Consider the following 10,900-nt stretch of genomic DNA (forward strand, 5'->3'; position numbering starts at 1 on the left):
GCCCCGCCGCCGCGCGCCGCAGTCCGGCCTCCCCGCCCGGCGCCGGGAAGGCTGGCGGGCGGCCTCGTCACGTGTCCCCGGCGATCGCCGGACAGGTCCGGTCGATTCCTGTCTGCGTCTGCCGGGTCCCTGCGCCTGTCGATCGTGGGTCTGCGTCTGCACCACCGGAGGACGAGGAAAATGCATGCTGCGGGCCCTTGGACCTCTGGGTCCCTGGGGCGGGGGTGGGGGCAGCGGGTGCACAAAAGCTGGCCTTTCCAGAAGCTGGTGCCCTGGCTAATTTGAAGCCTGTAGCTAGCCAGCTCTTTGGACGTCCGCACTGCAACCTGAAGCCCCGGCCGGACCGCGGGAGCCTCGCTGCGTAGACGGCTGGCGTCCTGACCACACGTTACCCACAGTGCTTTGCCGCGGGCCGCCGGCCCGCTCCCTGGAGGGTGGGGAGGGGGCGGTGCTGCCGCGCTCCGTCTCCTGGCCCCTGGCCCGAGAGGAAGATGTGGGAACCAGAGTTAATGCCCTGTGATGAATTATGCCACTGCCCTTAATCGGCCGCTGGCGCTGGGGAAGCATTTTTGTGGCCAGAATCCCAGACCTTTAGCTTTGTTCCGCTGCAGGCCTGAACCACCAGGGAAACCGCGAGCTTGCTTTCTGCATCTTAGGACCCTGCAAGCATTCTTTGCCTGTTTCACTCTGAAACTTGCCCACGAAATGCTGCCGCTTACAGTGTAAAGCATGCCAAGTGAAATGAAGTGGGAAGGGTGGAAACGCGCTTTCCAGGCAGCAGCTTGGGGCCAGGCATCTTGGAGGGTTCCTTTTTACCGTCCAGAGGGACAAAGCAGAAGGAAGACCAAACTATTGAGGGGGGTTGGCAAAGAACCTTCTCTACATCTAAAATAAAGCCAGCCTGGGGTATAAGTCATTTATTGTGAGAGCCTGTGTACTCTGGCTAAAAAGGCATACACGCTTATGAAAAGTAATACAGCAGAGTTTCAGGAAGAAAAAAGTCTTCTATCCTACCTCTTGTCTATTTTACAAAGGTAGGGGATATTATGGAAGAAAGTATTCACTTTCCAATCAGGGCCCTTTCAGTAGGCCACCCACTCAAAATCAGGGAAAGCAGCATTCTTGATATGAGTCAACAGAATTTCACACACATAACATTATATGATCTGTATTACTATACTGACGATCTTTAAAGGAATTGATGTGATCCTGAAGGCAGGAGAATTAAAGGGGAGCTTCCCCAATAGAGTGCTCTTTCCACGAGAGCGGGGATATGTGCATAATCCTGGCCATCTTGAAGGTTCTCTTGCAATTACTTGTTGAATGAATGAATGAATGAATGAATGAATGAGTGGACATGGGAGATTGGAGTAATACCCGACCTTAATTATTAATTAGCCCCACACATTTCCTGAAGGTGTTATTTCCGAGGAGGCTCTGTGTGTGGTGTGTGGTGTGTGTGTGTGTGTAAGGAGAGAGAGAAGGATTCATTCCATTGGCAACATTTATAGCAGTGTGATTTTGTATCTAATATCCACTGTGAAAAACAAGCAGAAAAGATGAAACTGTAAACAGAAGTCAGTACCAGCCCCCCCCCCAACATTTCAATACTATGCAAATATTTCAAAACAAACCAGTGAAAGAAAGCTCAGTACTGGTGGCCAGAACATTTTGCGATCCATACTTACCCACAGTGTTCTGTTGCTTCCAGTTCCGGGGGTGAGGAGTCCTTTCCAAATATAAGAGGAATAAAGAAGTCACTTCCCCAGCTGTCATCATCTGCCAACACATTGAGCAAGAATATTTCAAGCACTACAGAAAAGGTGATGTAAATTTTGAGGGAAAATCTTACTAGATTTGTTCTGCTGTTTTGTGTGTGTGTGTGTGTGTGTTGTTGTTGTTGTTGTCACAGTATTTACGACTCCATGTCTGTTTTTTTAGACAGTCCATCAAACCCTAGAAGATGATCGGCCATCTGATTTTTTCAAGAAAGGGAATAGGGTGACGAAATCTCATCAGAAAAGCAGGTAAATGATTTTAATTGCTTTATCTTGCAAAAGGCACATTATATTAGTTCTCCAGGCTGAATATGTGTGGCTGGAAATAAAATGAGAAAAATGAGAAAAAAAGAAATGAGTGGGCAAAGTGGTTTTAAACATTAAGAGTTGGTAAGAATTCCAGAGGTCATACTTCTGCCACTGTTAACTGTTAGCAGAGTCTATCATTTTGGGTAAGTCCCTTAATCACCGTTCTATGATTGTTTCCTTTTTTTATAAAGAGGCTACTGATCATCACTTTTATTGATGTGCACTGACAGTATGACAGGATTGATTGGTTATGAGTTCCAAATAAGGACAATTCCTTTATCTATTTCTTCAACATATACTGAGCATGTGTTATAGCTATTGACCATGATTCAACATCTTCCGTATTTATTAAGAAATCACATATTTTCAAACGATTGCTTACTGCGGTAGAAACCACTGGGCAGGTGAACCTCTGAGGTTTCCAGAAAGCATGTTGACCACTCATTTTCTTCTACCCTACCCGTGTTCCTGAGAAGTATTATGAATCCTAGTGAGATGCTATGCTTTGGGTAAATACGCAGAAAAGACAGTATTTTCAACTCTGATAGGAGATCCTGCCTCAGAGTAAGTCCCCCTGGGGGAACCCAGTTGCTCCGCTAGTCATTATACCCATTTCTCTGCCATTCACAAGACAGCAGTAATCTTATGTTTTCATTCATTCTCTGTTTTAAGGCACTGTATGATTTTTTTCTCTCTCCTTTTAAACCGTTTTCCTGAGTGTGTTTCCTATTTGAAAATAATAAGCTTTTGATTTGAGGTATAGGTTGTCTGTACTACACTCTTTTGATATTAAGATTTTAGACAGCTCAGAATCACCACCAATCGGTGATTAAGTTGTATAAAACTTGCATTTTACAGCTTGTTTTCTTTTCATGGAAAACAGCCTTGAAAAAGAGAGCTGTAGGGGCACTTGGGTGGCTCAGTCGGTTAAGCGTCTGTCTTCAGCTCAGGTCATGATCCCAGGGTCCTGGGATCGAGCCCCGCATAGGGCTCCCTGCTCTGCGGGGAGTCTGCTTCTCCCTCTCCCTCTCCCACTCCCCCTGCTTGTGTTCCCTCTCTCGCTGTCTCTGTCAAATAAGTAAATAAAATCTTAAAAAAGAAAAAGAAAGCTGTAGCTTTTACTCACTAGTGTCATTAAACACTGTTCATCAATAGCAGAACAGATTGAGAGTTTACAACAGATTTTCTCCAAACTGGTGTTTGTTTTTTTTAAAGTGTACATGACTGGTCTAAAATTATAAGCACTTTAAGAAATGTCAGTATTTTTCTTAAATAATACTATTTGATATGAAACAGAATCTATGCATCTCCTTTTGGCACCTGCGTCCTACGATGGTGTCCTTTTTTTAAAAAAAGGATACTGATAAGTGTTTCTCGACTAGAGCCCGCTGTGGCCCGTTGCCCCTCCCGGGGACAGCGCCGACTGCAGCCCGAGGAGTCTGTTTAATCACAGCCAGACCTCTTTGTGTCCTATGAACTAAGAATTACAGTTTTATTTCTCACAGCAATATGAATGCTGGCCCATCTTGGAATAAAGTACAACGTCCAAAAAACCCTTCAGGAAAAAGGCAGAGTCAGTCCCAAGGGCCCCACGTGTCCTCCCAGCCTCCTGCGGATGGACTCCAGGAAAGCGGTTCCCCAGAAGGAAAACCCGAAAGGAGCCCACTGGGCCCCCGGCGGCGGGGCGCCTCGGGGAACGAGCTGTTTCTGGACCTGCCCTGCATGAAAATCCTGAAGGAGGGTGCGGCCGAGGACGAGGACAGCGCCAGCGACCTGTCGGACTCGGAGCGGGTGCCCGGGCCGCCGTCCTCGCGCGCGCCCCCCGAGCTGCACCTGCGCGCGGAGGAGATCGACGGCGCGGACCCGGGTCGGGACCCCGACGCGGAGCCGCAGGGCAGCGCGCAGCCCGCCTACCCATATGCGGACCTCCTGCCCGCCCCGTTCAGCTCCTGGGACCTCCGTGACCTGGCTCTGCCGCCCGGCGCCGAGCCCAGGCCCGCAGCTCGGAGCGGCGCCGCGGGGCTGCTGGCCAGGTACGTCGACAGGCTGGCCCAGCTCGAGTGGCTGCAGATACAGACCGTCCAGGGCGAGAAGGGGAAGGGCGCCAGAGCCAGGCCTCCCACCGCCCCCGGCTTGCCCACGTCTGGGACCCTGAAAAGCCCCGGCAGAAGCAGGCTAGGGGCCAGTGCTCCCGCCAGGCCTCCCCAGGAGGGGGCTTGCAAATGGGGCGCTTCCGGCGCTTCCCGGAGGAAGGAGCTGCCCCGCGAGGAAGCCAGGCCCTCCTACTACGCGCTTGACACGGCCCCCCAAACCCTCCACGTGCGACGGGGCAGCAGGCCGAGTTCTCGGAAGCCAGCCCTCGACGTGACGGCCGAGGAGCAGAGGAAGAAAGCGAGTAAGAGCCCCAGACTCCAGCGCGGGGACCTGCCCTGCGGTGATGGCGGTGGCCCTGGAGCTCCCACGCAGGGGGTGCCCGCTCGGGACTCCGCCGACCCCGGTGGGCCCCCCAGGCCGCAGGCACACGTGGGCCTGCAGAAGAAGGGCGGTGCCAGCAGGTGCACCCACGCCACCGTATCCAGCGAGAAGAAACCCAAAGCCAATGGAGTAAAGCAAAGCACATGCAAATTCAAGTAAGAACCGAAATGATGCACTGCAAAGCCCTGCCGATGGCTAAACGTCAGAGTTCTTCCGAAAGTTAGCATACTGTGGATTTCTGATGACCCACACGTGAGTCGTCGAGGGGTCCCGTGGGGGCAACCCCACCTCACCCCAGCCACACTGGGCTTCTTTCCAAAGAAAGGTGGCTTTCAATGAGCCTTTCTTTGTGTTGACCATCTTAAGCAAATGAGAGCCCTTTAGATAACACTTAACCAGGTCTGCGCCATATAACGACATACAACGACGGGGGAGACAGGTGTAAACTGGACGTAGCAGCCAGCCCCGCACCCCGGCCCGCGGCGCCGTCCAGCTCCCCACTCGCCGCGCACCTACAGGTGGAAAGTAGTGCATCCGCTTTCAACTGTGTAGACTCTGAAACGTTTGAAATAGGGTTCTTGGTGTCCTCCTCCTAAACTGTCTGAACAGAAGTTCCGCCTACTTCAGGCCCAGGAAAGGCTCCAGCCCTTCCACAGGCTCAGGAGCCTCTCCTAGGAGCAAAGTCATGAACACTGAGCTGCTTGTTCTTTCCAGACAATGGAATCTAATACTTTCATAGTTTGGGGTCTTTTTTTTTTTTTTTTTAAGGCATTTTAAACTCAGAGGTGGTGGTGGAGTGCACCTTTGTGTTCTCTACCCCGAGGTTAGAGCGGTGCCCAGACTTAGTCCAGGTGTGAGTCCGTGGGTCTCAGCGGGACCGTTCCTGCCTGGTAGGAGCCCAAAGTGGAACATTTGGCCCCCGAGTGTTTCTGGCGTAGGTATGCCTTCTGGAAAAGGTGTGCGGTAAAGCCACCATGTGGAGCGTGTACAGGGAATGCCTGCCACCATGGATAGACGTGAAAGCACTGTGACCACCACAGGCATCCCGTCCTGACTTGGGACCTGGGTCCTGCTGTCTGTAGCCGACGTAATCTGTTTTACTTTGCAAGAGCAGGACTTTATCACCTTGCTTCAGGGCAGAGGGGTGAGGACACATTTCCAGATGGAGCGGGGAGTGTCTTCTTAACATCCTTCCCGGGTCCCCTGGCTCCCCCGCTCTTCTAGATGCTTCTTATTTAACTGCCACTAAGCCAGGTCTGTGTGTGCCTCTCTTTAAAACCTTTGGTTGACTTCTGGATGTACAGTATGTTTTAATGACTGTGGCCGATTTTCTCTCTTTAAATGAGTATTTGTTTTCATCCATACATGTTTCTATTTTTTCACCTTTAGGGCAAATTAAGAACTTGGCACTTTTCCTTTGGAAGTGTGTACCAGCTCGCAGACTCCCCCGAACAGCCCATGTCATCCAAAGCCCTTCAGTTAGTAGGATAACGACCAGAGACATTTGTAAATGAAATAATGCGCACAAGTTAAATGTTAAGATCCCGTTTTAAAATCAGACTTTACTAATATAAAACAACATACACAGATTTTTAGGGCCGCTTTCTTTTCTCCCACGACTTGACTTCTAGATCTTCACAGATTCTGTCTTACGTTCTTTACCTTTCACACCCCCCCATGGGAGACAGCATGCTGTTACACGAAGATCTTGTACCTTTATTATGTGGGCGAAGACGCCCATCTAGTGGGCCTTACTTCCCCAGGTCTCAGTTATATTGTAACTTTTCTACTCAGTATATGCACTGCAGTTTGAAACCCTAGCACTGCTCTGACTTCACCCTTCTGTGGTTGCTGCGTGGCGTCGCCTGTGCCCTTTGCCTGCACTCCTCCTTGTGAGCTCAGGGGGACTAGTCCTTGGTACCCAGCCGGCGCTACCCCTCATTCATGATGCTTTCTCAGCTACCATGTTTACGCAGCTCTTTAGAACATTTCAGGGCTGATAAATCTCCGTAAGCGCATCATACACATACACATACTCCCATTATTAACACTAAGGGGTTTCGGTGAGCTGCTGCCTTCTCCAGGAATGCTGTGTGTGGGTCCCCTTGGAGGCCCTGCTGGGTGAAGGCCCCGTGTTCACTTTGCCTTGTGGACGTCTGAGCCAAAGACCATCCTGATTAGGAAATTGAGAGGCGGTGCCTCGGATGCCACATTTGTTCCTTGCTCTCTGAATTGAAGTCGGTTGCCTAATTTGGGGAACAGTTATAATGCCACATGTTACGACAGTTTGAAAAGCCTGAAAAAGTGACTTTGCCTCAGGTTGACGGTTTATTTTAACCAGGATTCTTGCGATTGGATCAGAGCTCCTGATGAACAGCAGGGGCTCACTAGAGAACATAAGCACAATTTCATTCCCACGGTTTCCGATCCCCACCCCTGACACAGCCTCCTGTTCTAAATGCTGCAGACAAGAATCCCACCGCTTTCCCGCAGACAGCGCCCATGTCTTGCTAGTCTGGGGACACGTCATTGTCTTCAGAGAAGTGCCTCTCATTTGTGGGAGTTGTTGACATACATGTTGTGTTTAAACCAACTAAAATAATCCAGGGTTTAAAAAAAAAAGTGTAGAGAAAGTTAAGAGCTACTGAAGGTTTAGAATCAGTTAATGGAAAAAGTTGTAAAAACATACAAGAACAAACTGCAAAAACCTATCAGTATTAGCTACAGTTCTTTAGTTTGAGACTACTTCTCAACTCCTTAAGGACCACACTGGCTGAAGGTTCGTAACTGACCAGCAGGGCAGGGTGGGTGCCTGTGTTGACAAAGATCGCTGGTCTCACAGCAGCTACAGGCTGAAAGGAGGAAGGCTTGTCCTGGTTCTTAAGCCAGTAGGCTAGTTTACCGAAAGACGGAACAATCTCCACCTTCCGTGATCTAAATACTGTCTATTTCCTCTTTATGCTCACTTACTTAAGTAGTTAAAAATAGAAAACTCTAGACGGTATTGTGTTTCAAGGTAACAGAGAACCAGTATTTATGGTTTATTTATGTCCGTGTACTGAGGTCCATTTCACACGGCCTGACCCGATCGAGCATGTTTGCTATTTGCTGTTAAATTATTGTATGCTTGGTTTTGTACATAATAAAACAAAACACGTCTAAGTTTTTGTGAAGCTGGATTTTTCCTCTCTTGAGGTCAATTAAACAGTAGGAGATGTTGCCTGGGTTTTTGGGGCATGGTTTTGTTTTGCTTTTCGTGCAGTTCTCTTCCTGAGTTGGTCTCATCTCTGCCTGGTCATCTCACAGATCCGCTGGGCAGGAGACTCTGCTCTGTGTCCTTTCTTAACACTCAGCAACGCACCTGCCAACATGACTAGGTGCATCTGAGAAGCACCACGGGTGTTTTCCCGAGTCCCTGTTCCTCCTGTTCCCCCCAGAGGTGTCCAACAGTTAGGGAGGCAGGACGGAAATTCACTAACAGTAAAGTGACATGATAGGAGCTCACGCGCCAACGGGCCCCTCCCGGACTGAGCGCCGGCGCTCTCCCAGGAGTGCACCTGGAGCCGTGAACATTCGTAAAGTCCCCTTGCTCCTTTTTCTAAACTCCCTTCTGACAAGAAGGGGCATTCTTTTGAGTCTACCAAATAGTGGCGGTTTAAAACATAATTCCGGGGGCATTAAAAAGCAAAATTTCACTGAGAAAATTTTATAGATCTCATTGGCTTTATTTAACGATGCGTGAGTCGGGCCGCATCCCAGCCAGCAGGTGGAAAGGAGCTCCGAGGAGTGTGCAAAAGGAAGGACTTCTATAGGCAGAAGGGAGCGGGCACCAGGAAGTTGTACTAGACAAGAAGGTGGCTGGGTGATTGCAAGCTCACTTTCCTTTCGGGGGCCAGCGGCCGGGGTCTTATCAGGTGAATGGCCTCCCTAGTGCTGATCAGATGACTCCTGACCGCCTGGTTGAAGATCCCACTCTGGGACAGCCCAAGCTCCAAATAAGGCTGCGTTCTGTGGCTGGCTGGGCAAAGTCACCCCATATGGGCCTGTGGTCTTTTTATCAGCAGGTTTAAAAATAAACTTCCTGGTAGTTGGAAAATGAACCATGTTGGGGTTTTAAATCATAAATTTGTACATAAAATGGCAGGTTATTCTTGGATGTTGCTGTTTTATTATCCATGAGGTGGCAACGAAACCTCTCGACCTAACCTAAAACCACCTCAGTCTAAAGGTCTCCTTGTTTGATTAACATCATACAACAACTATATCAAGCACAGAATAATGGTCAGTGGAGGAACATAGATCATTAATTTGTAAAAATCTTCCTAGAGTCCGTGCTTCAAACAACAGGATCCAAATATCCCCGTCCTCAGCAATTTGCTATTGAAGGAATTAACTGTGATAACACTGGGAAACGTATGTGGAATTTTAAAAATGGGGTAGTCACGAATACAACTGTCCCAGCTCAAATGATATTTTAGAGAAAGCCAATGCACATCTCACTTGTGATGCCAGTCAGCCGGCAAGGTTCCGTGGCCCTGCTCCTCCCGTGGCGAGCCCTGCCTTGGCACCTGCTGCAGGTGAAGGAGTTCCCAACGCGTCGCCCCGAAATCCGCCACCTGGCACATTGCCTACCTTGAGTTAAAGGCACTTGAAAAACAGCAAGTCGAAGAAAAACACTCTTACCTTTCTTCCTTCTCTTCAAAGCAGGAGATGAAATTCCTGTAGGAGAGACGTCCTCCCGGTGCCAGAAAGAAAGAGACATTCTTACCGTTGGGGATGAGAAGCGGTGACTGAGAAGAATTCTGCACAGATTTTGTTAAAAGGCTCTTGTCTTCCTTAGTCTCCCCACATAGCCGAGGACGTTTTCTACAACTGCCTCTCCTTGTTCAACCTATTAGCAAAGCCAGTGACTCCCACCATTTCTCCGGGCCCTCATTCCTTCTCAAGGCCCCCGCATCTTGCAGAACTGGGATTCCACAGTCGGTCTGCTTTTTTCTCCTGTTGATCTTATGTCGACTTAATTATCAGCACCAGCCGAAAAGGACCCAAAGAGGGTGCAGGGGAGCAGTTTGCCACCCCAAAATATTTTTAAGGGACAGCACAGCCACAGGAAAAGCTCTGAAAGCGGAGTGTAAGAGATGCACAGGGGAGATCCCCGTGTGTTGGGGCGTGTCTCCCTCTCTGGACCAGGAAGAGGAAGAGGATCCTAGAAATGCTTATCGACTCTTATCTCATTAAGGCATGGAATTAAATCTGCAAAACAGCCATACCCACTTATTGTGCTTTTCCTGGTAACCTCACGGGGTAGAATCCAGTGATTCATCAGTTGCATGTAATACCCAGTGCTCACTCCATCACATGCCCTCCTTTGTGCTCATCCTCCAGTGGCCCCGTCCCCCTACCCACCTCCCCTCCAGCAACCCTCAGTTTGTTCCCTAGAGCTCAGCATCCCTTATGGTTCACCTCCCTCTCAAGTTTCATCTTATTTTTACTTCCATTCCCTTATGTGGAATTTAAGAAACAAAACAAATGAACATCTTCTATCTTTAGCTGGAGGTAGTATTTAAGGAGGCAGCATGAATCATTTCAGGGAGCTCTTGGTCTTCTGGGGTGTCTCCCACATGTACAGGGAGCACACGTGTTATTAAACTTCTGTTTGTTTTTCTCCTGTGAATCTGTCTTTTCTTACAGGAGGTCTCAGTCGAGAACCTAGAAGGGTAGAAGTAAAATTATGTTCCCTCTCCTATGACAGTAAAGGTCAAATTTTACCTCCCCTATAGTATGAAAGTCTCTGAACGAGACCCTTGGCAATTCACCAGACACCCGCCTTCGTACAGTAAGGGAAGGGACTGTGCTTTGGTCCTGTGTTGCTCACTTTTCTAACTACTGGAATGAAATGCTTTATCCTTGTAGGTCTTATACAATAATGAGAAGAATGATCTACCAGGTTCAGCTGAAGATGTTCTAATTAAAAGAAGTATGTATTTTGCCCCTGCTCAGGACAGTTTTGACGTGAGAAGATACACTAAGCAGCCTCAAATTTCTCTCTTCCGCTCCTTATCTCCTTTCTTCCCTGAAAAAGCATAAAAACATTCACATACACAAATAACTGAAAAAAGAGCTCGGTGCTTCCACTATCAATATAATTAGTATAAAATATACTTGCAAAAAGCGAGAAACACTCCCATCTGTTACACTTGCAAGTTCTCCCTCCCCCCGCCCCCATTTGCTCACCTACAACTACTAGTTGAACAAATGGGGGCAAGAGACTAAAGTTTCTCCAAGGAAATGTTCCGGGCAGCCCTTGGTGGCTGACAAAATGCTAAAACATAAGCACC

At 48.8% G+C, this 10,900-nt stretch overlaps 1 protein-coding gene across 4 annotated transcripts; it reads left to right on the forward strand.

Moving 5' to 3' along the window:
- Positions 1 to 6: 6 nt before the first annotated feature.
- Positions 7 to 10,466, forward strand: FAM217B (family with sequence similarity 217 member B). Of its 4 annotated transcripts, none has more exons than XM_035025499.1 (5): positions 7 to 1,034; positions 1,712 to 1,823; positions 1,942 to 2,027; positions 3,593 to 4,717; positions 9,270 to 10,466. In XM_035025499.1, exons 1-5 carry the CDS (start codon positions 964 to 966, stop codon positions 9,274 to 9,276), a joined length of 1,401 nt encoding a protein of 466 aa, XP_034881390.1. In that variant the 5' UTR covers positions 7 to 963; the 3' UTR covers positions 9,277 to 10,466. The 4 variants fall into 4 exon arrangements, with proteins under 4 accessions (XP_034881390.1, XP_034881392.1, XP_034881393.1 ...); XM_035025501.1 differs by lacking the exon at positions 9,270 to 10,466 and adding an exon at positions 8,889 to 9,258 and having other exon boundaries at positions 7 to 182; XM_035025502.1 differs by lacking the exon at positions 9,270 to 10,466 and adding an exon at positions 8,889 to 9,258 and having other exon boundaries at positions 7 to 148.
- The last annotated feature ends 434 nt before the right edge of the window (positions 10,467 to 10,900 follow it).

This window comes from Mirounga leonina, unplaced genomic scaffold (genome assembly GCF_011800145.1).
Source record: "Mirounga leonina isolate KUSES-001 unplaced genomic scaffold, KU_Mleo_1.0 Mir_195, whole genome shotgun sequence".
Classification (NCBI taxonomy): domain Eukaryota; kingdom Metazoa; phylum Chordata; class Mammalia; order Carnivora; family Phocidae; genus Mirounga; species Mirounga leonina.

Coding starts and splice junctions, on each gene's coding strand:
- FAM217B (XM_035025499.1), top strand. CDS start 964: ATGAAAAGTAATACAGCAGAGTTTCAGGAAGAAAAAAGTCTTCTATCC. Junction 1,824..1,941: donor TTTCAAGCACTACAGAAAAG/GTGATGTAAATT, acceptor CTGTTTTTTTAG/ACAGTCCATCAAACCCTAGA. Junction 2,028..3,592: donor AAATCTCATCAGAAAAGCAG/GTAAATGATTTT, acceptor TATTTCTCACAG/CAATATGAATGCTGGCCCAT.